This window comes from Panulirus ornatus, chromosome 32 (assembly GCF_036320965.1).
Source record: "Panulirus ornatus isolate Po-2019 chromosome 32, ASM3632096v1, whole genome shotgun sequence".
Taxonomy (NCBI): Eukaryota; Metazoa; Arthropoda; class Malacostraca; order Decapoda; family Palinuridae; genus Panulirus; species Panulirus ornatus.
The window spans coordinates 27,143,671-27,171,420 of NC_092255.1; the positions used below are offsets into that span (position 1 = coordinate 27,143,671).

The following is a 27,750-nucleotide window of genomic DNA, read 5'->3' on the forward strand; positions in this document are numbered from 1 at the left end:
ATGTAGGATATGTTATGTGGTAGTGAAGCAATTGGGTCTACAGCCATTTTGTGTAGGTGAGAGTAGGACATCTTTTTCGATGCATACTGGAGACATTAGTGATGTAAGAGGAGGGGATATTGGGTAGTTGGGAGGGTTTTAGGAATGGTAGTATGCTGGCTGGTTTCCAGCTGTTATGGATTTTCTTGTGTAGCCAGGATTGTCTAAAGATGTAAGTGAGTATTTGTATTGCAAGTGGCTCACAATGTTTTATGTAAAAGTGTGATATGTGTTCAGGGCCTGCTATATGGAATTCTTTTAAGTTTTAATTGCATTACTTGTCTCAGTGGCATGCAGTTGTTTCTGGAGTGATTTTATGTAGGTTTTACATGACTTTCCTCTTTACAGATGTGTTAGGTTGAGGCTGATTTCTGATTAGTGTTTCATGTGGGTGTTTTCTAGAAGAAGGAATGTCTGGATTGGGTTAGAAGTGCTTTATGTAGGGAGCTAAGCTGGTGCAAGAGGTGTGGATTTTCTTTAACATGCACCAGAGTTAGCTCCTGTAGATTTTGTGGTTCACTGTGTTGAGAAAGTAGTGCCAATTTTTAGTTTGCCTTTCAGTGATTAGGTTAATAATGGTGTTGTTTTGAGTATGGATTTGAGATATCTACTGGTCGTGAGTGGTTCTGTATGAGATGGTTTCTTTAATCTTTAAGGTCCACAATTAGTGTGGGGAAGTCTGTGTTATATTTTGTCTTCTATCCTCATGGTTGGTGCTTTTTGCTGCTTTGGTTGGTGAGGTTGATTCAGTGTGAGATGGCATGATATGGGGGATAGAAAATTGCCTATAGTAAAGTTTTGGAGCTTGGATTCCATATATTTGTGTATGCTGGCAAATGTGCTTTCCTATACTTTGTTTGTTTTTAGGTGGCTGAATGGTTTGAATAGGGTAGGTTTGTTTTTTTTTTTAGGTGGCTGCATGGTTTGGATAGGTTTAGAGTTATCAGAATGGGTATGTGATCATAGAAGAGGTCATGCAGTGTGCTCCAGATGGTCCTTGCATGCAAAAACTAATGTCTGGCAAGGATGGCTGCTGTAGATGGTGAGGTAGTGGACTGAAAGTCTGACTGGCTGTTGTGTAGGTTCAGGACAGTGAAAGAGTGCAGTTGATTTATGAGTAATTCACCTTTAGGTCTTGGATGTGTGTTGATCAACACAGAAAGGTGGGCACATAAACAAGTGTTGGACATATGTGTTAAGTTTTGCAGTTGGGGAAAGCATCTGGTAGGGCAGGTGAGGTATGAAGGTATCAATTACATTGCAATGCTGTATAGTTTTATTCTATGGATTTTATTTCAAGAGTGTTGTCATTGTGATCTCTTTTGTACTTGAAGTGGTTTCAGTGAATGGTATGATATGAATGAGGGGTACAAGTCCTCCTTGTACATAGTGACTGTCTTGTTTTAAGGTTGTTTATCTGTAGAAAGGTCAAAGGGTAGATCTGGATGTAAGTTTGGTTTCCTGGATGATGGCTGTGTGTAGGGTATGTTAAGCTATTAGTATATGTTTAGTAATACTGTTTGATTTTAATGCCACTGATTAAGCTGTAAGGAATTTAGTTTGTGGTTGGGGTTCCATGGAGTACTGGGGTTTGTTTGTTTGAAGAAGGATAGTGTTTTCTGTGCTACTGAATGTTGAGAACTTTTCCTTGGAGTATAAGGTTTGGAACATTGCTTTGGGTGTTTCTGTCCAAATAGTTCCACATGTTCAGGAGCTGTGAGTAGTCATTTAAGGATGAGTAATGTGCAGCATAGGTGTTACCATTTAAGGCAGCTAGAGCATGTGATGGTATAATGCTTTTTGGTGATAAGGGTTTGGGACTGTGGGCACATGTACTTTGGAGGTCCAGGGTTGAGGTTAATGTCACTGGCTTCCATAATTAGCTAGGAGATCAAAAAATCTATTTAATCATGTAAAATACTTGGGTATCACCCATGGTCCATCATAGCAGCTGGGGACAGCCTGAGGCTGTGCTTTGTGCAGGAGCAAGGTAAGATGAACTCCTCTGGGGCAGGAACCTGATCAGTACGTCTCCTGTCACAAATTAGATGAGCATGTTTTTTTTTCTACTGGAGTACAATAGCTAGGAAATATATAAATACCAACACTCAAATATCTGAAGACCACATACAATCTCAATATGTATGTGGCCCTTGGTGCATGTGTCCATAACATGACTCGCATGACCCTCAAGAAATGTAAGCTCTGAACAGCTAGGAGTAGGTGGATCAGTGATATCATCAATCTAGTGCCATACTTATCAGCTGAATGTAAATAGTTGAACAAACTGCTTTGGTAATCTGCATATCAACCAAACAAGACTAACTAGTGAATAGCTTCCTCACCATCATCATAAAGGTATGAAAGATTCTGACCCTGACATTTCCAAGAAATATCCTGTTGCTCACAGGAAAGATCATAGAGGAAAGAAAAATCAGAGCTAAGTACCAGGTATTTACCTTGACAAAATACTCATTAGGAATGAGATCTGTTGGCATAAATACTGCAGGGCTGCCATTAATGTGTTGATTGAAGAGGAATGCACTTACTGTGTGACTTTCATGCACACAACACTCAAACTTTAATTCTGAAAATGAATTAAATTGGAACAAATTTACTGTACTTCTAAATTCAGTTGAAATTATATCCCATGAACTCTTTTCTAATATACAGAGGTGTGGCTCAGAGAAGATTTCTATACACCACATTCCAACAATCCACAGAATTCCTCTGCTGAGATATATTCTCATAAATGTGATCCTTCACATCTGGTTTGTTCCTTAATAACTAAGAAAGGTTTCTTATCCTATTGATCACTTCATTAACAACAGTGTATATCATCTCTCTCTAATTCGCTTACAACTTCTTGAGAGTCATAAGTTCTGGGATTTATGACATTAACTGGTAATTGACTCACATTTGCAATAGTCCTATTTTTAAAGAACTGAAGTAACACCCTCCATTTATATGAGATCCATGGTTCAGTAAAAATGTCAAAAAGAGAATGTGCTTATAATGGATGAGATATAGACATCATTGTAGCCAGCCAGCATAAGAAGGATATAAGAAAACAAGAAATGTGTAATGCAAGATATGGAGTGGGGAGCAGAGATATTTTGGAAAGAGTATTGTGGGCAAGGCAAAAGACTTCAAAAATATTTCTGTAGGTTCAATAGAACCAAATTACTAAGTAAAGAGCTGTTAACCAGGCTAAGGAATTCAGAAAAAATTTTCTTCAGGATCATGAGGAAATATGTGAGGTGATGATACATAAGACTAAAAGTTTTTTCAAAGTGAAAGATACTAGTGCCCCAACATTAGCAAGGTAGGATGAGGAAGAAATCTTGGAAAGTAGAGGAACCTGTAAAAATGATATAATCAGGCAATTAAAACAATTTAACCTCTATATAAGGCTCCCTATATGTGCTGTAGGAATGTTTTAAGACACTTGCATCTTAAAATATTGTTCAGCAGGTCACTAGAGGAGGGTGTGGCTCCAGAGTTGAGGAAAAGTGTACATGGCATGCCTTTATTTAAGAAAGGTAATTGGGTACTATCTTTTTGCCATCACCTGGGCATTCTCTACTAGTTCTTAATGCTTCTTAGGTGTGATAACCAAACTTAAGAAGAATATTCTAGTTCTAGCCAAAATCTCCCTCTCACAAATGGAGTCCTGAGGCTTATTTCCTCTTAGATAATAATCATGTTAAGGCCTTCTTTTACCTTTTTACATCCGGAAAAATAAAACTCACCAAAGTTTTTGGAAGTCCGTATAGGATTCATGTAAACTGGCATTTTCCCTCCTTGCTTTAGTTCACATTTAATTCTATCTTGTATTCTCTCCTTATCTTCAACATCTTCTGGTACCTGATATATTCAATAATAAATGTATTGTAATTCCAGGTACAGTATAGGTAAATCTGTTTCATCATAAATCTGATAGATGCTGAATATAAAGCCATATTAATTAGGTCTAAATCTTCAGAAACTGGATGGTTTAAAATGTAAAACAAGTATATCTGGGAAACAACAAATTACTTCATTTGCCCTGCACTTTCCCCACATAGGACATTGAATGAAATTAAATAAGAAATTGCAAATAAGGATATAGGGAAAAAAAAATATAAAGTATTTTATTTTGCTTTGTCGTTGTCTCCTGCGTTTGCGAGGTAGCGCAAGGAAACAGACGAAAGAAATGGCCCAACCCACCACCATACACATGTATATACATACACGTCCACACACGCAAATATACATACCTATACATCTCAATGTACACATACATATACATATATACACATGTACAAAATTCATACTGTCTGTGTTTATTTATTCCCATCGCAACCTCGCCACACATGGAATAACATCCCCCTCCCCCCCTCATGTGTACAAGGTAGCGCTAGGAAAAGACAACAAAGGCCCCATTCGTTCACACTCAATCTCTAGCTGTCATGTAATAATGCCCGAAACCACAGCTCCCTTTCCACATCCAGGCCCCACAGAACTTTCCATGGTTTACCCCAGACGCTTCACATGCCCTGATTCAATCCATTGACTGCACGTCGACCCCGGTATACCACATCGATCCAATTCACTCTATTCCTTGCCCGTCTTTCACCCTCCTGCATGTTCAGGCCCCAATCACTCAAAATCTTTTTCACTCCATCTTTCCACCTCCAATTTGGTCTCCCACTTCTCCTCGTTCCCTCCACCTCCGACACATATATCCTCTTGGTCAATCTTTCCTCACTCATTCTCTCCATGTGACCAAACCATTTCAAAACACCCTCTTCTGCTCTCTCAACCACGCTCTTTTTATTTCCACACATCTTTCTTACCCTTACGTTACTTACTCGATCAAACCACCTCACACCACACATTGTCCTCAAACATCTCATTTCCAGCACATCCATCCTCCTGCGCACAACTCTATCCATAGCCCCCGCCTCGCAACCATACAACATTGTTGGAACCACTATTCCTTCAAACATACCCATTTTTGCTTTCCGAGATAATGCTCTCGACTTCCACACATTCTTCAAGGCTCCCAGAATTTTCGCCCCCTCCCCCACCCTATGATCCACTTCCGCTTCCATGGTTCCATCCGCTGCCAGATCCACTCTCAGATATCTAAAGCACTTTACTTCCTCCAGTTTTTCTCCATTCAAACTTACCTCCCAATTGACTTGACCCTCAACCCTACTGTACCTAATAACCTTGCTCTTATTCACATTTACTCTTAACTTTCTTCTTTCACACACTTTACCAAACTCAGTCACCAGCTTCTGCAGTTTCTCACATGAATCAGCCACCAGCGCTGTATCATCAGCGAACAACAACTGACTCACTTCCCAAGCTCTCTCATCCCCAACAGACTTCATACTTGCCCCTCTTTCCAAAACTCTTGCATTCACCTCCCTAACAACCCCATCCATAAACAAATTAAACAACCATGGAGACATCACACACTCCTGCCACAAACCTACATTCACTGAGAACCAATCACTTTCCTCTCTTCCTACACGTACACATGCCTTACATCCTCGATAAAAACTTTTCACTGCTTCTAACAACTTGCCTCCCACACACACATAATATATATATATATATATATATATATAACCATGGAACCGAAGCAGAAGTGAATCATAGGGTGGGGGAGGGGGCGAAAATCCTGGGAGCCTTGAAGAATGTGTGGAAGTCGAGAACATTATCTCCGAAAGCAAAAATGGCTATGTTTGAAGGAATAGTGGTTCCAACAATGTTGTTTGGTTGCGAGGCGTGGGCTATGGATAGAGTTCTGCACAGGAGGGTGGATGTGCTGGAAATGAGATGTTTGAGGACAATATGTGGTGTGAGGTGGTTTGATCGAGTAAGTAATGTAAGGGTAAGAGAGCTGTGTAGAAATAAAAAGAGCGTAGTGAGAGAGCAGAAGAGGGTGTTTTGAAATGGTTTGGGCACTTGGAGAGAATGAGTGAGGAAAGATTGACCAAGAGGATATATGTGTCGGAGGTGGAGGGAACGAGGAGAAGTGGGAGACCAAATTGGAGGTGGAAAGATGGAGTGAAAAAGATTTTGAGTGATCGGGGCCTGAACATGCAGGAGGGTGAAAGGCAGGCAAGGAATAGAGTGAATTGCATCAATGTGGTATACCGGGGTCGACATGCTGTGAGTGGATTGAATCAGGGCATGTGAAGCGTCTGGGGTAAACCATGGAAAGCTGTGTAGGTATGTATATTTGCGTGTGTGGACGTATGTATATACATGTGTATGGGGGTGGGTTGGGCCATTTCTTTTGTCTGTTTCCTTGCGCTACCTTGCAAACGCAGGAGACAGCGACAAAGCAAAAAAAAAACACAAAAAAAAAAACATTCATACATATGCATACACATACATATATACACATGTACATGTTGATACTTGCTCGTCATGTTCCGTTTCCAACGCTCCTTGCCCCACAGGAAACAGCATAAATGCATGCAAGCAAAGAAAAAATTATAACACATGCGTTCTCATCCTCCCACTACACCTAATCGCTGCCACTTTGATGTTACCCATGACCTTCTTTCTAGAGACTCCTGCAACCCAAGGCTGTGATACTTCCAGAAGCAAAGGCTGATTTCCTTAAGAGTGAGATGTTCTTTGACAAGACTGTACTCCTAGTGATACATCTTTGGAGTCTGGTAACATCTATATATCCTTTTTCCTGCCTCAGGAGTCCTTTTCATCTTTATGAGATTTCTGCAGCACTCAGGAAACCAGCCACATCCACTGGTTGGGACCTTTATTTTCTCTCTCTTTTAAATGAACAGAACTCAGATGCTTATTATCCAGTTTTTAATTATCAAACATTACAGAATTCTCATATGTAGACATGAGTTTCTGATGTGAGTGAATTTTGTTTTTATTCTTTCAAAGATTAAATTTCACATGGATTTTTTTACAGTGGAACATTTGAAAAATATTACCTGATAACCTTACAAAATACATAGTTAAAGAAAAAAAATATAATTTGTCAAATCTTCAAAAACTTTTGGTCAATCTACAATCTTGCATGCAACCTTCTCAAATGTATATTTACTCTGTTATATTTAGCAAAACCATTTGATAGACCAAAACTACCTTATACCATCTCCCATAAATTTTCATTCATCCTTTTACCAAAATCATTTGTATTTTCAATATAATACATACATCTTTTTTTCCTGCCTGTCTCATTCAAGACTACAACTTTCATTCTTTCTCTTCCACTCATCACTATTTCCTGGGAGATCTAACATTTTTTTCAAAATTCTTTAGAAATTCATTATTTCTTACTGTAATCTTGTAGATAAAATTCTCATGACTAATTGCTATGCGTGCCAGGTAAAGATCACTTGGTAAGACACTGAGTGTAGAAATATATCCCAGAATGCGACGATCCTTCTCACAAAGCATATTAGTTTCAAGTTCTTTTGCTACAAATCTGAGGGGTGGCACATCCTTCACCTGTGTCTGAAAATCAAATGAATACTACTTATATATTCTATACTTAGTGATAGGTATATCTCTGCACTTAAATGAATACAGGCATAAAAAAGAAAAGGAATTCTTTTTATATCTATACAACCCCAGGATCCCTTTTATGGGGCTCTTTCAGCTTTGAGGCTGCACTCCAATTAGGAGCAGGAAAGTGACAAGCTCCTTTGGAGAGAGAAGCTCCTCAATGAAACTGCAGTCCTTTTTGTCCTCTGACTGCAATGGAGCCTGGCCAAAGGTGAATTTTCACTAATGATACAATCACATGCAGGAGGAGTCTTGTAACACCTAAGGAGAGTAATGAAAACAGGGAGAGGAAATAAGAGGCAGGGATGAGGTGGAAGGCAGGAAGCAATCATAGACGAATAACACTTTTCATGATAAGCAACTTATCTAGTTTGTTAAAAGTAGCACTTAGCTTTGGTGAAAAACAAGAGAAACGGACAAGAACTTCTAAAAAACAGGAGAAGCAGACAAGAACCTCTTAGATATATATATTGGAATGCAAGACATAAGGTGATTTTTTTTTTTCGAGCAGCAGATTGTCTACCTTACCCAACCCTGAAAACACTATCTGCAAATTAGTAAATCCTTTCCCATCTTCTCCCATATGATTCTTCGGTTTTGTTTACAAAGTAACAAATTTTTTTCCCGAAATGTGTTATCAATGTGGGATATAACAAAAGAATAGGGAATGGCAAGTACAACTGAGAGCATATAAATGTGGTCACATATGAAAACTTTAATACCACAAAATATGTTAAGGAATTATGCTTTCTAGACTTTAAAGAAACACCTCACTTTTCATAAAGACCTTCCTTTAGTTTCTAATTACCTATTTCTAAAATACCTCTTTACTCTCTCAGATTTTTATTCATCCTCTTGCTGAAACCATCTTTGCTTTCCTTCACTGAAAGCATTCTTTTTTTCTTTGCAAGACTTCAAAATCTTCAATCTTCAACACTAACTTCTGGAAGAAATAGGTTTTGTAACTTGTTTTTCTCCACTGATTTCCTTAAATTGTCATGCTGCTCAATTTGTTCAACACCCTATTCATACAGCTACACACCTCTGTGGCAGTGTCTATTAATGCAAGTTTCCTGTGTCTCCACATGATTTTAACCTCATTTTGTACACTTTCATTGATATTTCCTAGCTTATTTCACTTTTCTTGGAGTTAACTTTTTCAGTTTCACTCCCAAAGTTATCTCTCATCCTGCCACCTTCATCATTAAAATTTCCAATTACAGATCATGTAAAGTAAAAGGCAAAATCTAAGTGTTATTCTCATATGATCTGATCATTCCCTGCTAAGCCATCTCATACATATATATTCTTTTTTTTTTTTTTTTACCAAAACCATGAAATCAACTCTTGTCTAGCCTGTCCCTCTGTACCATGGTCATCCTTATGTTGAAAATATGTTATCTACAACTCTCATACCTAGTGATGCACATATTCCATATATCCTTTCATCTATCATTTTCACATTGAACCCTATACTGTACCTGCCAATTACTCCTCAATATTTTACATCCAACTCTTCCTGTTACAATCCATTTTTGCCAACTGATGTGGTTAAGGAAGTGCTGAATAGGAAGACCCTTCTGTTTTACAATCTTGTCTCTATCAATGCATGTTATGAAATTACATTCCTATAAGTGTTTGCCGGCAGATAACTTCATCTTTGACTCTGGGGTCTTCTCTTATCAGGTCACCTCATCTTTGACTATGGGGTCTTCTCTTATCAGTTATTTCCATATCAACGGTTACAAGTGCTTCTCACCTCATTACATTTTCCCAAAAGCTCTTCCACATCTCAATTAATGTAAAAAATAAAATATTTTATGTATAAGTTCTCTCTATATATCTGTGAAACAGGAGTATAGTTCCCCTTCACTATGTAAAAATAGGTTCACTATGCATGGCCTTTTCTTGGATAAATATCCTAAGCAAAGTAAGGGAAGCTGTACTTTCTTTTCCCTCTTTGCATAGATCTAATATCATTACTAATACAAAACAAGAGATAATACTCTAATATACTTCTGTATTCTTTGTGGAGCACCTGATATCTCATCCTCTTCATCAGATATTTTACTCTGCTACTACTTTGAATTTTATCAAATGCGATATTCTCTAAAACACCCTACCAAATGCCTGTATATAAGAAATTAAGCTGCTGAGAAAGATTGTACCATAAGAGAGTACTTACAATGAGATTTTGCCAAAATGGCAGTACTAGTGCACAGAACTTACTGCACGTCCTGCTTGATGAAAAGTACTGTTCCTCCCTGCTGCCACTTGCACTGTATATTATATATGTTGAATTCATCTGTGACTGTTTCTTACCACATGTCACATTTTCTCTTAAGTGTTTCTTTAGTTGTTTCTTGCATGTTTTATATTCCTCTTGGTAGTGTGTTGGATCACCATTCCAGGTTTCTCACCAAGCTCTCAGGTAGTTTTGTCAGATACATTTTTGACATGTTCTGTAGTACTCTTGCAGACTAATAAATCTGCATCTTTCTTGCTGAGAGTTGTTCTGGTTCAGTGCTTTCCTTTACACCTCAGTATATTGCCTCAAATTATCACATATTGTATTTTTTTTCTTTTTTCTAAGCTGCAGAGTGCCAGTTCTTTCAACTTTTCAAGGTAGTACATTTTCTCTGTGAGAAAGAGAGACAGACAGACCAACATTGAGAGAGAGAGAGAGAGAGAGAGAGAGAGAGAGAGAGAGAGAGAGAGAGAGAGAGAGAGAGAGAGAGAGAGAGAGAGAGAGAGAGACCTTATTACAAGTACCTATGATGAGATTTTACCAATATGGCAGGGTTAGGTGGGTAGTGCTCAATACATGTCTTGTTTGATGAATGAATTATACTGGGAAATATCTGCTAGCAATTGGGGAAATTTTTCAACAACATTGAATATTCATTCTTTATTCAAAAGTATCCCAAAATGCTATTCAAGTCCGCATTTATGGCAAATACCATACCACCAATCATATCTTAAGTAAGCAACTTAAAAATTTAATAATTACACAAAAGCACAAGTCCAAGAGTTGGGACATACCAATTGATATTTCACTGATTAGAGTGACTAAATTTACAAATAAAGCACAAGCAGAAATGCAATAGAATAAACCATCCATCTTCCCAACAGTAAATGCTCACTTTACAAAATACTAATCTAAGACTGGTGTTTCACTTGTGATCATCATGGAAAGGCTACCTTGTCTTGGTTTGCAACTTACATAACATCATACCAAATTCCCAGCATGTACTAAATAAGTAAATTATAACAAATAAAAATGCAAACTCTGTGAGAATAAATGGCATGGACTTTTCCAGAATCTTTTTGGTTTTATGTATTTCACATTCTGATTTTTCCCCCCTCAGCTTTTCACGATGTGACTGCATTAGTCTAGCAGGTGAAACTCCTATAGCTCCCATATAGCTCCAATGCTAGCCCTTATACCCCTAAACCATATAATAAGTAACAATCATAACATTACTTGTTCATTTCATGAACTTCAAACTAAACACATTACCTTGACAATGTTGTAAATAACTTCCGTCAAATGATTGGTTTTCATTATTGAGTGCTGCTGATCTACAGTGTCTCCTCGCATCCATTCACCTGAACCTCTTATTGCCACCTGCATTTACATTTATCTAAATTAGTATTAATTTGGTATATTTCACACTCCTGGATAATTAAATCAATATAACACCATGACCCCTTTTATGGAGTTCTGCAACTTCAAGCCTACATTCCAATAAGAAACAAGGAAATGATGGACTTCTTTGAAATGAGAAGTTCCTCAACAAGACTGTATTCATTTTTGTCCTCTGACTATCATACAACCTCACCAAGGGTTACTTTTCACTTGTAATGTAACCACATGCAAGCAGAGTCCAGGAACATCCCACTCTTGAATACACTTATTACAGTGACAGAAATCAGCATCAAACAAATTTATGAATATCAATCAAAGTCCAACTAGCACCAGATTTGGACAAGAAAAATCCCTCAAAATCATATAAAAACAATTCATCTGTTCCACTTTAAACTATGCCTCATCTGCCTAGTTATCTATCCTCTACAAAGCAAATAAAATAAACTGCAAACCACACAAAATTGTGCATTGGCTATCGAGCAACCACGGACACTCACCACCTTCACAATGAAACAAAAAGCCTAGTACTGTCTCCGCAACATGCTCTGCACTCAATTCTATGTAACAGCCCTAGACACATCTCACTCAACCACTCCATAGCTCCTGCCTCACGGTTGAGTAACCTCTACTCACAGATCTCCCCACTCCCAACACATGAAACTAACAAAATACATTCACAATGAAATAACCCAACAAGCACTAAACAAACAACTGCGCAACTCAGTCATAAACTCTAACCCACGAGATATACACCCATCAGAAACCATTCTCCCCTGACAAACGAGTCACATTTTCCCCACTTATGCTCTGAACATAATCCATCACCACAACACTACAAACACTATTTCAACATAATCCTAGACCCTTCATACCCATGATGCAGCTACCATAAAGAAGATACCAAGCACTTACTACTCATTGCTTTGCACTCTGCACATAGAGACAAACACATCACAGTACTTTATGACCTGTTGTTTCAAGTGATTGATGTGCTCCTGAGTACTGCAGGAACCTCATAAGGACAGAAAGAACTCCTGGGGTAAGTAATAAGCAAGTTAATCAAAATTTAATTTTATCCACAAACTGAAAAATATGGAATCTTTTAAAACCACATTAAGCTTACTACTTTTACACATTCTGTACCTTGGTATCAGAAATTCCTTTATTGAGTGAATCCTGAAGTTGTTTTAGATATTCCATTTCCTTCTTGATTTTGGATTCTTCTTCACTGTAGCAGCTATCTAGATCCTGGTAAACAAAAATTAACACTACATAATGGATGAACTTTAACAATATGACTGGAAAGAGAAAAATTTTAACATAAGTAATTACATTCAAAACAAAGAGAAGAAAACAAGCTTTCAGTGATACCAAATTTTGAATAGACAATGGGTTGCGCCATTTCTTTCGTCTGTTTCCTTGTGCGACCTCACAAATGTGGGAGACAGCAACAAAGCAAAATAAAATATATATATATATATATATATATATATATATATATATATATATATATATATATATATATATATTTTTTTTATACTTTGTCGCTGTCTCCCGCGTTTGCGAGGTAGCGCAAGGAAACAGACGAAAGAAAGAAATGGCCCCCCCCCCCATACACATGTATATACATACGTCCACACATGCAAATATACATACTTACACTGCTTTCCATGGTTTACCCCAGACGCTTCACATGCCTTGATTCAATCCACTGACAACACGTCAACCCCGGTATACCACATCGCTCCAATTCACTCTATTTTTGCTTTCCTTATCTCGGAAAGCAAAAATGGGTATGTTTGAAGGAATAGTGGTTCCAACAATGTTGTATGGTTGCGAGGCATGGGCTATGGATAGAGTTGTGCGCAGGAGGATGGATGTGCTGGAAATGAGATGTTTGAGGACAATGTGTGGTGTGAGGTGGTTTGATCGAATGAGTAACGTAAGGGTAAGAGAGATGTGTGGAAATAAAAAGAGCGTGGTTGAGAGAGCAGAAGAGGGTGTTTTGAAGTGGTTTGGGCACATGGAGAGGATGAGTGAGGAAAGATTGACCAAGAGGATATATGTGTCGGAGGTGGAGGGAACAAGGAGAAGAGGGAGACCAAATTGGAGGTGGAAAGATGGAGTGAAAAAGATTTTGTGTGATCGGGGCCTGAACATGCAGGAGGGTGAAAGGAGGGCAAGGAATAGAGTGAATTGGAGCGATGTGGTATACCGGGGTTGACGTGCTGTCAGTGGATTGAAGCAAGGCATGTGAAGCGTCTGGGGTAAACCATGGAAAGCTGTGTAGGTATGTATATTTGCGTGTGTGGACGTATGTATATACATGTGTATGGGGGGGGTTGGGCCATTTCTTTCGTCTGTTTCCTTGCGCTACCTCGCAAACGCGGGAGACAGCGACAAAGTATAATATAATATATATATAATATATATATAATATATATATATATATATATATATATATATATATATATATATATATATATATTTTCGCCCCCTCCCCCACCCTATGATCCACTTCCGCTTCCATGGTTCCATCCGCTGCCAGATCCACTCCCAGATATCTAAAACACTTCACTTCCTCCAGTTTTTCTCCATTCAAACTCACCTCCCAATTGACTTGACCCTCAACCCTACTGTACCTAATAACCTTGCTCTTATTCACATTTACTCTTAACTTTCTTCTTGAAGAATGTGTGGAAGTCAAGAACATTATCTCGGAAAGCAAAAATGGGTATGTTTGAAGGAATAGTGGTTCCAACAATGTTGTATGGTTGCGAGGCGTGGGCTATGGATAGAGTGGTGCGCAGGAGGATGGATGTGCTGGAAATGAGATGTTTGAGGACAATGTGTGGTGTGAGGTGGTTTGATTGAGTAAGTAACGTAAGGGTAAGAGAGATGTGTGGAAATAAAAAGAGCGTGGTTGAGAGAGCAGAAGAGGGTGTTTTGAAATGGTTTGGGCACATGGAGAGAATGAGTGAGGAAAGATTGACCAAGAGGATATATGTGTCGGAGGTGGAGGGAACGAGGAGAAGAGGGAGACCAAATTGGAGGTGGAAAGATGGAGTGAAAAAGATGTTAATTGACAGGCGCGCGAAAGAGAGACTTTTTTGATGTTTTGGATCTGGCCATCTCTCCTACTTACATACGTATACTTATGTATATCTCGCTTTTTAAACCAGGTATTCCCAATCACCAGTCCTTTTTCAGTGCATAAATCTACAAGCTCTTCACCATTTCCATGTACAACACTGAACACCCCATGTATACCAATTATTCCCTCAACTGCCACATTACTCACCTTTGCATTCAAATCACCCATCACTATAACCCGGTCTCGTGCATCAAAACCACTAACACACTCATTCAGCTGCTCCCAAAACACTTGCCTCTCATGATCTTTCTTTTCATGCCCAGGTGCATATGCACCAATAATCACCCATCTCTCTCCATCAACTTTCAGTTTTACCCATATTAATCGAGAATTTACTTTCTTACATTCTATCACATACTCCCACAACTCCTGTTTCAGGAGTACTGCTACTCCTTCCCTTGCTCTTGTCCTCTCACTAACCCCTGACTTTACTCCCAAGACATTCCCAAACCACTCTTCTCCTTTACCCTTGAGCTTCGTTTCACTCAGAGTCAAAACATCCAGGTTCCTTTCCTCAAACATACTACCTATCTCTCCTTTTTTCACATCTTGGTTACATCCACACACATTTAGACACCCCAGTCTGAGCCTTCAAGGAGGATGAGCACTCCCCGCGTGACTCCTTCTTCTGTTTCCCATTTTAGAAAGTTAAAAAAATACAAGGAGGGGAGGATTTCTGGCCCCCCGCTCCCGTCCCCTCTAGTCGCTTTCTACGACACGCGAGGAATGCGTGGGAAGTATTCTTTCACCCCTATCCCCATGGATAATATATATATATATACATATATATATATACATACACACACACACATGCACATATACAAACACACACACATATACATATATATACATATGAAAAAAGTAAGAAATAATTTAGAAAACTGAAACTTCTCGCTTGAAATGAAATGAGAAAATGAATGTCACATAATGGTTCAACCTCTGGCTATGGAAAAGGGAAATTTATAATTTCCATAGCCATATATATATATATATATATATATATATATATATATATATATATATATATATATATATATATATTTTTTTTTTTATACTTTGTCGCTGTCTCCCGCGTTTGCGAGGTAGCGCAAGGAAACAGACGAAAGAAATGGCCCAACCCCCCCCCATACACATGTATATACATACGTCTACACACGCAAATATACATACCTACACAGCTTTCCATGGCTTACCCCAGATGCTTCACATGCCTTGATTCAATCCACTGACAGCACGTCAACCCCGGTATACCACATCGCTCCAATTCACTCTATTCCTTGCCCTCCTTTCACCCTCCTGCATGATCAGGCCTCGATCACACAAAATCTTTTTCACTCCATCTTTCCACCTCCAATTTGGTCTCCCTCTTCTTGTTCCCTCCACCTCCGACACATATATCCTCTTGGTCAATCTTTCCTCACTCATCCTCTCCATGTGCCCAAACCACTTCAAAACACCCTCTTCTGCTCTCTCAACCACGCTCTTTTTATTTCCACACATCTCTCTTACCCTTACGTTACTCACTCGATCAAACCACCTCACACCACACATTGTCCTCAAACATCTCATTTCCAGCACATCCATCCTCCTGCGCACAACTCTATCCATAGCCCACGCCTCGCAACCATACAACATTGTTGGAACCACTATTCCTTCAAACATACCCATTTTTGCTTTCCGAGATAATGTTCTCGACTTCCACACATTCTTCAAGGCCCCCAGAATTTTCGCCCCCTCCCCCACCCTATGATCCACTTCCGCTTCCATGGTTCCATCCACTGCCAGATCCACTCCCAGATATCTAAAACACTTCACTTCCTCCAGTTTTTCTCCATTCAAACTCACCTCACAATTGACTTGACCCTCAACCCTACTGTACCTAATAACCTTGCTCTTATTCACATTTACTCTTAACTTTCTTCTTCCACACACTTTACCAAACTCAGTCACCAGCTTCTGCAGTTTCTCACATGAATCAGCCACCAGCGCTGTATCATCAGCGAACAACAACTGACTCACTTCCCAAGCTCTCTCATCCCCAACAGACTTCATACTTGCCCCTCTTTCCAAAACTCTTGCATTTACCTCCCTAACAACCCCATCCATAAACAAATTAAACAACCATGGAGACATCACACACCCCTGCCGCAAACCTACATTCACTGAAAACCAATCACTTTCCTCTCTTCCTACACGTACATATATATATATATATATATATATATATATATATATATATATATATATGTCTGTATATAATTAAGAACTGTGGTAATGATACTTCACAAATACCTTTTTAAATTCAGCATCCCAAGAATAGACCAATGAGATGACTTTCTCCATGTGAGTATGAAGTTCATATAAAGCTGTAGAGTAAGCACTCTCCAGATCTTTCAATCTATTTTTAAACTGGAAGGAAGAATAAGAAATGTTCAAAAAATATATAAAAACAAAATTACTCTTCAATAAGTCAAAATCCATTTTACATCTTTCACACCCTATGATGATGAACCATGAAGAAACTCATCCAAACAACAGGATTCATTTCTATACATCTGCAGATTCCTTCATTACACCCTTTGTATTTCCAAGCAATCAAACTGTGCTTCTGTCTTACCCATGACATATAAACTATCCATATCCGTTATGGCCTACTCCCCATTTTACAATGCAGTCTCATCTCAGGATCTGACTCCCTTTTTGAAAACACTCCCACTTTCTTCTTGTAAGCATTTACTTTCAACTTGTTAGACATTTCCAAATTCTCTCACAATATCCTTCATGTGTTTTGGCATTTCACCCTGCCTACACATACTCATTTTCCAATTCCAAACTTTCTACAATCTTAAGCCACCAAGTAATTTTCATGCAAATATCTCCACACAGTCACCCTTGCCCAATAGCAACCCTAAATCACAGATTAATAATTTTCTCAATGTATGTTTGGTAATTATCTAGTCTGAAAGGTCCCACAATACAGACAGCAGTAAACATCATAATAGTCTCATTTGATGCTAAAACATAACAAAGAGAGAATAACCCATCCACTCAAGTCACTCCCATATCATACTACTGGAATTTTCAGTCTCAAACAAATGTTTGGTAAATAATGTACTTTTCATGGCAAATTTAATCTTATTAGTTTTCCACTTTTTTTCTATAAATGCTTACTCTCATTGATATATTTAAAACCTGTACTGACGTTTTTATCAATGCCATCTGAAGATGTTCCTTTTGCTTCACCTGAAGCTGACACACAAGTAGGGGAAGGTGAAGACACAGTCTATTTTGGTGATAGAGTTAACAGTGACTATGACATTCACTTCCAACATCTAAAATTCAGCAGCACTTCATAAAATTCCTTCCATCTCTTGTATCTCCTGTTGCTTGGACATTAATCAGTCATCGGCATCTTTAATTTCTCCCCACACTTAGTCTTTTATTGTTCACCTACCCCTACTCTAATGTATTCCTTTATTTTCAACAAAATTCTGATTCACCTTTCTTTACTCCTCAACTAACCTCTTCCTCCTGTTTTTCACAGCCAACTTAGATTTCTCCTTCAGTACCTTATATTCAACTATTTTCTTCTAACTTCTCTCCTAACTTCCCATTTGTATAAGTTTGATAACCTCTCTTTTTCTCCTGTCTTTTCCAAATCGTAATTTCACTATCATTTTCTTCAACTTTACAACATCAAAAAAAAAATTTCATTGTTCAGGCATCTCAATCACTCCTATGTTCTCCTTCTAAAGTCTTACTCAGGTTTCTACTTAGTACCTCTTGATGTGACCCGTTTTCAACCACTCACTTCTGGTAATACCTTCATCTCTTTCTACCTTATTTTTTCTATGCTCCCCTTTTAGAACTCATCAAGTATCTACACATGATGGTCTGACAATCCTCCTTTAAGAAGTCAAGCATCCCTAGATTATCTGCTAACCTTTAAGTTAAGGGTAAGGGAATCAAGTTCTGCAAAATATTCCCTCAAAAAATTATGCATACAGTCTAACAGAGGCTTTATGTAACTGATCCATATCACATAACTGGAAGTGAAGTTAGAAATAAAGAATAATGACATTCTTTTGTCTTTTATTTCTTTTACTGCAGTCCATACTTGATCATTATCTGTTATTTGTATTGATTTCATACAGATTAACAGACACTTTACAGAAAATATTGCCTCACCACTAACCTCTGAAAATTTCATTTCTGCCACTTTTTTTGTCTCCAACTCAGCTTTTTTGAGAACCATATCAAGATAAGGTTGTATATTCTCATCTGGGAGGTCATCTTTCACCAAGGGGTATGATGCTGCCATGTCTTCTTACTCCTTTCACCTGCATTTATGAATTACAGTTAGCACATAAAACAGGTATAATATTAGAGATGCACAGAAGAGGGTAGTTTTTATTTCCTTGTAACTGACATGGCACAGACAAAAGTATGCATTTCCCACAGCCATTTTGGATGAAAGGTAAGGTGGGGGCATGAAAATAGATAATATCTGCTTACAAAGTTTGCATTCAAGGAATGATGATTGTTACTAACAGCTAACCTCCATTTGGTCTGATGCATAACTGATTATTCATATACAACTACATATAAAGATATATAATGTACATTAAATAGTGGTTCAGAATTGAAGCCAGACCTAAAGCTTACACAAGGTGTGGATGTGCAGCACATGCACACAGACTATGTTTTTCACCTGTGTGGCATGAAATTTAGGATAGAGTCACCATTTTTTATGGGAATATGAAATGTTCATTAATATACATATCTAAATAAAGGTACATGATCATCCATCAACAAAAAGCCAACACTAAACATGGACCCAAAACTTTACCAAGATAAGGTCCATGTTTAGGCAAGGTCATATGTGCCTGAAGATACAAACTGGTTGCCTAGGGTATTAGCAGGGAACTTCCTCCGTTTCATAAAGATGAAATAAAAAGACTTAAAAGTAATAAATAATTCAACTGTTTCTATGTTTTAATTACCATTACCTTAGCAAGGGCTGCCAAGAAATAATGCTGAACTGGGAGAAAGACTGGCATATAGCCTCCTATAATAAGAGGCCGAGTGGCCCATGCAACATAAAAGACAGCAACAAGTGATAATCACGATACAATTCACGATTACTAATTATATTTTCTGTTATTTGATCAATATTTTTATTTATATTTTCATATTTCATCTCACCTCTTGCTGATGCCCCACAGGCCCATACCTTGAGAATTTTGCTAACCCCAGTGTCCCCATTCTCTTGTTGGGCCTGACCTATCTCAACCAAGTTTAGTTTTGGCTTCATTCATTTTCAACATAATCTTGCTTTCCTGAACTTATTCCATAATATGACCTGTGTTACATTGTTCTTTCTGTATTCCAACAATGTAACCAAAGCAATCAAACACCTACAGATACTTTAAGCCACTCAGCTTAGTTAAGGTCCATTAATCAAGAATGTTTGGTTATTCATAGATAGCTGAACTATACTGCAGAACAATAAGGGAAGACACAAAAAGCTCACTTTAATGTTGTACCTTTCTTACTTGATATCTGACAAAAATAACAAACTATTACAATTAGCGGATTTTCAATCCTAACATACAACGAATTAAAAAGTTGAGGTACTCTGTTGCAGGCTAGAACTCAAAGTGTAAACAGTGTCGTTTTATCTATGGTGACAGCATTTACGTTTGTGTATTCAAGTGTTGTGCTGATGACCCATCCATCATTATAATGACGAGAAACTGTGTTGTCTGAATTCTTTCTGCTACATCTGCGGTGCATTGACATTCATATCGCAACAAAAAAAAAAAAAAATTCACCCTGTAAATAATGCTATGGCCATTGGTTGTAAAGTGGGTGACCAGGATAAGAGTGACGATGAGTCTGGTGATAAGAAACTGTCATATTTGAGGAATAAATCACCCAGAGGCAGTAATGAACAAATCAAGGACGGTGTTTTGTAGGACCACAGATCAGGGAACTGCTTTGAAATGAAAAGTTCGATGAAGAGCTAATTGAAGTTGGAAAGAACTGCATGGCTGTCAGTCATTTAAGAGAGTTTGCAAAAGATATTTTGGGGAATCACAGATCAGAAAACTAATGTGATGTAAAAGATTTATTGACTTTATTGAGTTTAAATATCCTCTTTTAGGATTCGCACTTAAGATTTTTCCCGGAAAATCTTGGTGTCGTCGGGAGTGGAGTACGGCGAAAGAGTTCACCAGTACATTTTGGACTTGTTAAACCAGTATCCAACCAGTCTTAAGCGGTATCAAGGAAAGTGTGACCCCTATGTTGGCAGATTACTGCCGGATACAAAGAGGAATGTTCCTGAGGCCAAATGTAGCTGAAAATCGTACACTTCTACATGTTAGAGGTAATTCAAATTTACTCGTGTACAAGTTAACCTAGGTCACGTCGCGTCGCTGGTCATGAGAAGGGTTGACGGGTAGCATCCAAGTCGGTCTGTTTGGGCCGCCGTTTGAACCCAAAATGGGACTTTGAAGATTGTCACAGATACAACGAACCGTGAAGTGGGCAACGTGACGTCGTAAAGGTGTATTATTAACACCAATGATGAAAATAATATTGAATGTGTTATGTGGACTTGACGAGTACTGAGGACCCTTGTGCCTGTAGCTGATCATAATTTAAGTTGTTCCTCCTCATTTGTGGTTGTTGAATTTATCATTTGAGTTATTAAGTCTTATGGAGGCTCCATATTTGTTAAGTTCACAGAGTCTGCCGTCATGTTTTCAATAAAGTGGAGCTTTTGTAAAAGCCATGAAGTGCTAAGGTTAGACTAATTTCAGGTCATCAGTCGTATATCTTTTGTGGCTTTAAATTATATATATATATATATATATATATATATATATATATATATATATATATATATATATATATATATATATATATATTTCTTTTTCTTTCATACTATTCGCCATTTCCCGCGTCAGCGAGGTAGCGTTAAGAACAGAGGACTGGGCCTCTGAGGAAATATCCTCTTCCAGCCCCCTTCTCTGTTCCTTCCTTTGGAAAAAAAAAAAAAAAAAGGGAGGATTTCCAGCCCCCCGCTCCCTTCCCTTGTAGTCGCCTTCTACGACACGCAGGGAATACGTGGGAAGTATTCTTTCTCCCCTATCCCCTATATATATATATATATATATATATATATAGCAACCCTTAATGTTTACCCACCATTGTGTTGGTCAGCATGATGACTGAAGGTAAAGATTGTCTTCTTAGCTTGCTTAAATTGACTTGGAGATTGCCTTAATTGCTTAGTATTGCTGTCTTTATATTGATGATCTTTATTACAACAGAATAGTAAAAGGATATCATTCCTAATTATCACTTTGTTAACCATTCACCTCATTTCGTCTTTTTAATATAATCCCCTTCAATTGTCCATGTTACTGTTATATAAGCGATATGTTTCACTCGGCTTTAAGTTTCTGTACTACACATCATCACCCCAAACTCGAAAAAAGATAAATGAATAACATAACTGTTTTAATAATACTGGGGAAAGACTGAGTATGTGTGGTTGTGTGCGTGTGGATCAACACGTGGGAATGTGGACGTGTTGAGGCATGGCTTCGTGTCGGCTCTGTGCCAACTTGCCCTGCCTGGCACATTAGATACTGTCTACTTACTTCACTCGTGCAGCTGTTACTGCCCTTGCTGACATATTCTGCCACTGCTATTGCCGTTAACTATCGTTGTAAGTCGGTCAAAACACTTGCACATAGTTGTCTCTAATGTGATGAATATTTTGATTGCACATTGTTGTTGGGTAGTGTGGCTTGGGTAAGCGCCAGTTTAAAAGACCACTGATATGATATACGATTTGGAGAAACTGTGTATTGATGGACTTGTTATTCATAAAAGAAGTGAAGTATGAATCAGGAACATGACTTAAAGCGTTACAGTGTATGATGTGATGATAATAAATTTTTGCATATGGGAGATCTGTGGTTATGGACAATAAAGTGGGGTAAAAGTAAGAAAAACACTTGTAGAAGTCAACAGACCCAATATAATCCTCACCATACCTCCCCTGTCAACCTAGATGTATTATATATTCAGTGTTATTTGAAAAATTATGTATATTTCATTTGTGTTCACTTTTGAAGTTTGTTACTTGGTGTATATTGTTTCCTTAGTGTGTTTACTTCCTGCAGATGCGTGCACTTAATATGCAGAAGGAAGATGACAGTATCTTTGATATATTTCGAGTTTGATGCTCAATATTAAGGCAAATCTCGGCCTCAGCGTGAAGTTAGATAAGTTCCTAGGTTCTTTTCATCTGTACTTGTATTTCATTTTGTTTTACTTCACATTTTACGTAACCTCATACCCATTATATCTATCTAGATAAGGGAAAACTAATACAAATTATGCTCCTTTGGTGTAAATCTTTCTTGTACAGTTTAAAGAGTTTATTAACATACTTTTCATCTCAATATACAGTTTTTTTTTGTGGTATCCTGTGGTTACCCATCCAAACCCAACCTTTCTAAATATTTTCAAAATTCTTGCCTATTTTTAAGTATTTTATTGTAATTGGTCATATTAAGGGATAGATATTACCCTCACACGTATTGTCCTCAAACATTTCATTTCCAACACAAACACCTTCCTCCGCACAACCCTATCTAAAGCCCATGCCTCAACCATATAACATTGTTGGAACCACTATTCCTTCAAACATACCCATTTTTGCTCTCCAAGATGATGCTCTCGCCTTCCACGCATTCTTCAACTCTCCCAGAACCTTCGCCCCCTCCCCACCCTGTGACTCACTTCCACTTCCATGGTTCCATCTGCTGCCAAGTCCACTCCTGGATATCTAAAACACTTCACTTCCTCCAGTTTTGCTACATTTGAACTTACCTCTCAATTAACTTGACCCTTGATTAAGTAATGAAAGGGTAAGAGAGATATTTGGTAATAAAGAGTGGTTGAGAGAGCAGAAGAGGGTGTGTTGAAATGTTTTGGACGTATGGAGAGATTGAGTGTGGAAAGATTAACGACAATGAGGATAGATGTGTCAGAGGTGGAGGGAACAAGGAGAAGCGGGAGACCAGATTGGAGGTGGAAGGATGGAGTGAAAAAGATTTTGAACGATCTGGGTCTGAACATACAGGAGGGCGAAAGGCATGCAAGGAATAGAGTGAATTGGAACATTGTGGTATACCGGGGTGGACGTGCTGTCAGTGGATTGAACTAGGGCATGTGGAGCATCTGGGAAGGTCTGAGGGGCCTGGATGTAGAAAGGGAGCCGTGGTTTCGGTGCATTATACATGACAGCTAGAGACAGAGTGTGAACAAATGTGGCCTTTTTGTATGTTCCTGGCACTCCCTCACTGGTGAGGGGGATGCCACTACATGTGTGCCAGGGTGGCGACGGGAATGGATGAAGCCATCAATTATGAATATGTACATGTGTATATGTATGTGTCTGTGTATGTATATGTTGAAATGTATATGTATGTATATACATGTGCGTGTGTGGGCCTTTATGTATATACATGTGCAAGTGGGTGGGTTGGGCTATTACTCATCTGGTTCCTTGTGCTACCTCATTAACACAGGAGACAGCAAATATTATTTGTTTATTTTTTTTTTTTCAAACTATTCGCCATTTCCCGCGTTAGCGAGGTAGCGTTAAGAACAGAGAACTGGGCCATTGAGGGAATATCCTCACCTGGCCCCCTTCTCTGTTCCTTCTTTTGGAAAATTAAAAAAAATTGAGAGGGGAGGATTTCCAGCCCCCCGCTCCCTTCCCTTTTAGTCGCCTTCTACGACACGCAGGGAATACGTGGGAAGTATTCTTTCTCCCCTATCCCCAGGGATATATATTTGTTTATATATTTATTTGTTTTGCTTTGCCGCTGTCTCCTGCGTTAGCGAGGTAGCGCAAGGAAACAGATGAAAGAATGGCCCAACCCACCCACATACACATGTATATACATACACGTCCACACACACACATATACATACCTATACATCTCAACGTATACATATATATACACACAGAGACATATACATATTTACACATGTACATAATTCATAATGTCTGCCCTTATTCATTTCCATCGCCACACATGAAATAACAACCCCCTCCCCCCGCATGTGCGCGCGGTAGCGCTAGGAAAAGACAACAAAGGCCACATTCGTTCACACTCAGTCTCTAGCTGTCGTGTAATAATGCACTGAAACCACAGCTCCCTTTCCACATCCCGGCCCCATAGAACTTTCCATGGTTTACCCCAGACACTTCACATGCCCTGGTTCAATCCATTGACAGCACGTCGACCCCAGTATACCACATCGTTCCAATTCACTCTATTCCTTGCATGCCTTTCACCCTTCTGCATGTTCAGGCCCTGATCACTCAAAATCTTTTTCACTCCATCTTTCCACCTCCAAGTTGGTCTCCCACTTCTCCTCGTTCCCTCAACCTTTGACACATATATCCTCTTGGTCAATCTTTCCTCACTCATTCTCTCCATGTGACCAAACCATTTCAAAACACCCTCTTCTGCTCTCTCAACCACACTCTTTTTATTACCACCCATCTCTCTTACCCTATTATTACTTACTCGATCAAACTACCTCACACCACATATTGTCCTCAAACATCTCATTTCCAGCACATCCACCCTCCTGCGCACAACTCTATCCATAGCCCACGCCTCGCAACCATATAACATTGTTGGAACCACTATTCGTTCAAACATACCCATTTTTGCTTTCCGAGATAATGTTCTTAACTTCCACACATTCTTCAACGCTCCCAGAACTTTCGCCCCCTCCCACACCCTATGATTCACTTCCGCTTCCATGGTTCCATCCGCTGCCAAATCCACTCCCAGATATCTAAAACACTTCACTTCCTCCAGTTTTTCTCCATTCAAACTTACCTCCCAATTGACTTGACCCTCAACCCTACTGTACCTAATAACCTTGCTCTTATTCACATTTACTCTCAACTTTCTTCTTTCACACACTTTACCAAACTCAGTCACCAGTTTCTGCAGTTTCTCACACGAATCAGCCACCAGCGCTGTATCATCAGCGAACAACAACTAACTCACTTTCCAAGCTCTTTCATCCACAACAGACTACATACTTGCCCCTCTTTCCAAAATTCTTGCATTCACCTCCCTGACAGCCCCATCCATAAACAAATTAAACAACCATGGAGACATCACACACCCCTGCCGCAAACCTACATTCACTGAGAATGAATCACTTTCCTCTCTTCCTACACGTACACATGCCTTACATCCTCGATAAAAACTTTTCACTGCTTCTAGCAGCTTGCCTCCCACACCATATATCTTAATACCTTCCACAGAGCATCTCTTTTCAACTCTATGCCTTCTCCAGATCCATGAATGCTACACATAAATCCATTTGCTTTTCTAAGTACTTCTCACATACATTCTTCAAAGCAAACACCTGATCCACACATCCTCTACCACTTCTGAAACCACACTGCTCTTCCCCAATACATGCCTTCACCCTCTCAGTCAATACCCTCCCATATAATTTCCCAGGAATACTCAACAAACTTATACCTCTGTAATTTGAGTACTCACTTTTATCCCCTTTGCCTTTGTACAATGGCACTATGCAAGCATTCTGCCAATTCCCAGGCACCTCACCATGAGTCATACATACATTAAATAACCTTACCAACTAGTCAACAATACAGTCACCCCCTTTTTTGATAAATTCCAACCGCAATACCACAGCAATTATAATAATCAAGATAATAATATTACCCTATTTTGGTGATTGATTATTTTATGCCGTCAAAATTGTCATGACTACATATATAGTCATTGGGTGGTACTGGGGATGTGTTCTACCATTACGTGCTTTCCAGTCTTTCTACTTGTATGATGATTTTTTTTTTTTATTTTTGCTCCTTTTAGATATACAACACTATTATGACACAAGGTATCACAGTAAATTCTCCGTTGGTTTGGTTGAGGGAATTCCTAATATCAAGAACAAAGAAAAATGAAATTCAGTATTGTATTTTATATCTTTACAAACCAAAAATTTCATTTTTCATAAATTCATACTAGTATATATATTTCCATCAATAGAGTTTATTGCAGTCATACAGTGCAATTCATCATTTGTAAAAAAAAAAAAAAAAAAAAAAAATAGAACCAAAAATCTTGAAAGAAAATATCTCATCTCTAGATTACAAAGAATCCAAAGAAAACTGACAATATTGTTAGGGCATCATAAAGCTACTTCTCATGGTATTAATGAAAGCAGTTGTTCAAATGCATTAACTTATTCCATTTTCCACATTGAATCTTACAATTTTTCTTGCACACAGTGTAGCGTCTTACTGGACAGCTCTGTGGGTAGTGGTTTCAGTTGTCTGTCCTTACTTCAACTGGGACAGAATACAAGGGACCAGGTGATGATACTGCTCTTGGCTTTGGCTTTGACTGCTTTAGCATTACTGCATCTAAGCATCGTCGGAAGTCTTTTTGCTTTATTTGATCATGTGAGCTCAGCTGATAAACTTTCCAACTGTAAACTTCTGTTTACAGCATTTACAAGCAGAGGCCAGCACCATTTCTTTCCACTGATTGCTGACCTGTAATCAGACAGTGCTCTGTCCATGAGAACTACTACACCCATTCCACTGTTGTAATGTGCAACTTGTGGCTGGGATATCATTACTGGTCCTTGCTTTTCTCCCATTGTTTTACTTGTGTAACTGGAGCAACTACACTAGCATTACTACATCTGTCTATCTTGACATCTTCATCTGATCTATAATCATATGAATCTCATTTTTTTCATCTCTGCTACACTCATCACTACACACCCTTTCGTGATTTGCCCTTAATGTGCCAGTATCCCTATATCCAAGAGATTTCAGATCTGAAATTAGATCATAGGATGTAAAAAAGTTATCAAAGAAAATGTGGTAAGAGGTTGGATTTTCACATACTTTTGAGACCATTCATAACAACACATGTACCAAGAGGAGTCTCTTTGCTGTGCTTTCCATCCTTTCCTTCATATGTGGTAACCCTGTAAGGCATTCCATTCGAGCTAGGAATTACCCAGCATTTGAAGCCAGACCTGGTTGGCTATCCAATGCTAAGGTGTTCATGAAGTTCACCATACATCATTAATCTGGTTTAGAATTTCATAGAGAGGATTGATCTTTGCCATTTTCTCTGAACCAATTGACTGAGTATCAGCTGAATGAAGTACATGTTTGATCTGCAGGAAACAGTTGCAACTCATTTTCTGCAAAAGCTCAACAGGATAGATCAGGTGATTTACTCCAATAATC

At 38.6% G+C, this 27,750-nt stretch overlaps 2 protein-coding genes across 17 annotated transcripts in view; one reads left to right on the forward strand and one right to left on the reverse strand.

Moving 5' to 3' along the window:
• The window catches only part of LOC139759235 (uncharacterized), a 28,336-nt gene extending 6,118 nt beyond the window's left edge, over nucleotides 1-22,218 (reverse strand). For 2 of the 12 annotated variants that reach the window (XM_071681344.1, XM_071681345.1), the window contains exons 1-7: nucleotides 22,061-22,218; nucleotides 18,583-18,727; nucleotides 16,680-16,796; nucleotides 12,377-12,481; nucleotides 11,105-11,212; nucleotides 7,357-7,533; nucleotides 3,792-3,906 (exon numbers count right to left, since the gene is read on the reverse strand). In XM_071681344.1, coding sequence (XP_071537445.1) covers nucleotides 3,792-3,906; nucleotides 7,357-7,533; nucleotides 11,105-11,212; nucleotides 12,377-12,481; nucleotides 16,680-16,796; nucleotides 18,583-18,708 — 748 coding nt within the window. In that variant the 5' untranslated portion in view covers nucleotides 18,709-18,727; nucleotides 22,061-22,218. Of the gene's footprint in view, nucleotides 1-2,498; nucleotides 2,627-3,791; nucleotides 3,907-7,356; nucleotides 7,534-11,104; nucleotides 11,213-12,376; nucleotides 12,482-16,679; nucleotides 16,797-18,582; nucleotides 18,728-19,620; nucleotides 19,773-19,808; nucleotides 19,869-19,933; nucleotides 20,164-20,221; nucleotides 20,497-20,809; nucleotides 20,829-22,060 lie in introns of those variants that run through there. The other 10 variants (XM_071681343.1, XM_071681334.1, XM_071681341.1 and 7 more) reach the window with 10 other exon arrangements.
• The window catches only part of LOC139759238 (uncharacterized), a 32,528-nt gene continuing 25,421 nt past the window's right edge, over nucleotides 20,644-27,750 (forward strand). For 4 of the 5 annotated variants that reach the window (XM_071681349.1, XM_071681350.1, XM_071681348.1 and 1 more), the window contains exon 1: nucleotides 21,970-22,128. The gene's annotated coding sequence lies outside the window, so the exon portion shown is untranslated. Of the gene's footprint in view, nucleotides 20,779-21,969; nucleotides 22,129-27,750 lie in introns of those variants that run through there. The other variant, XM_071681351.1, reaches the window with a different exon arrangement.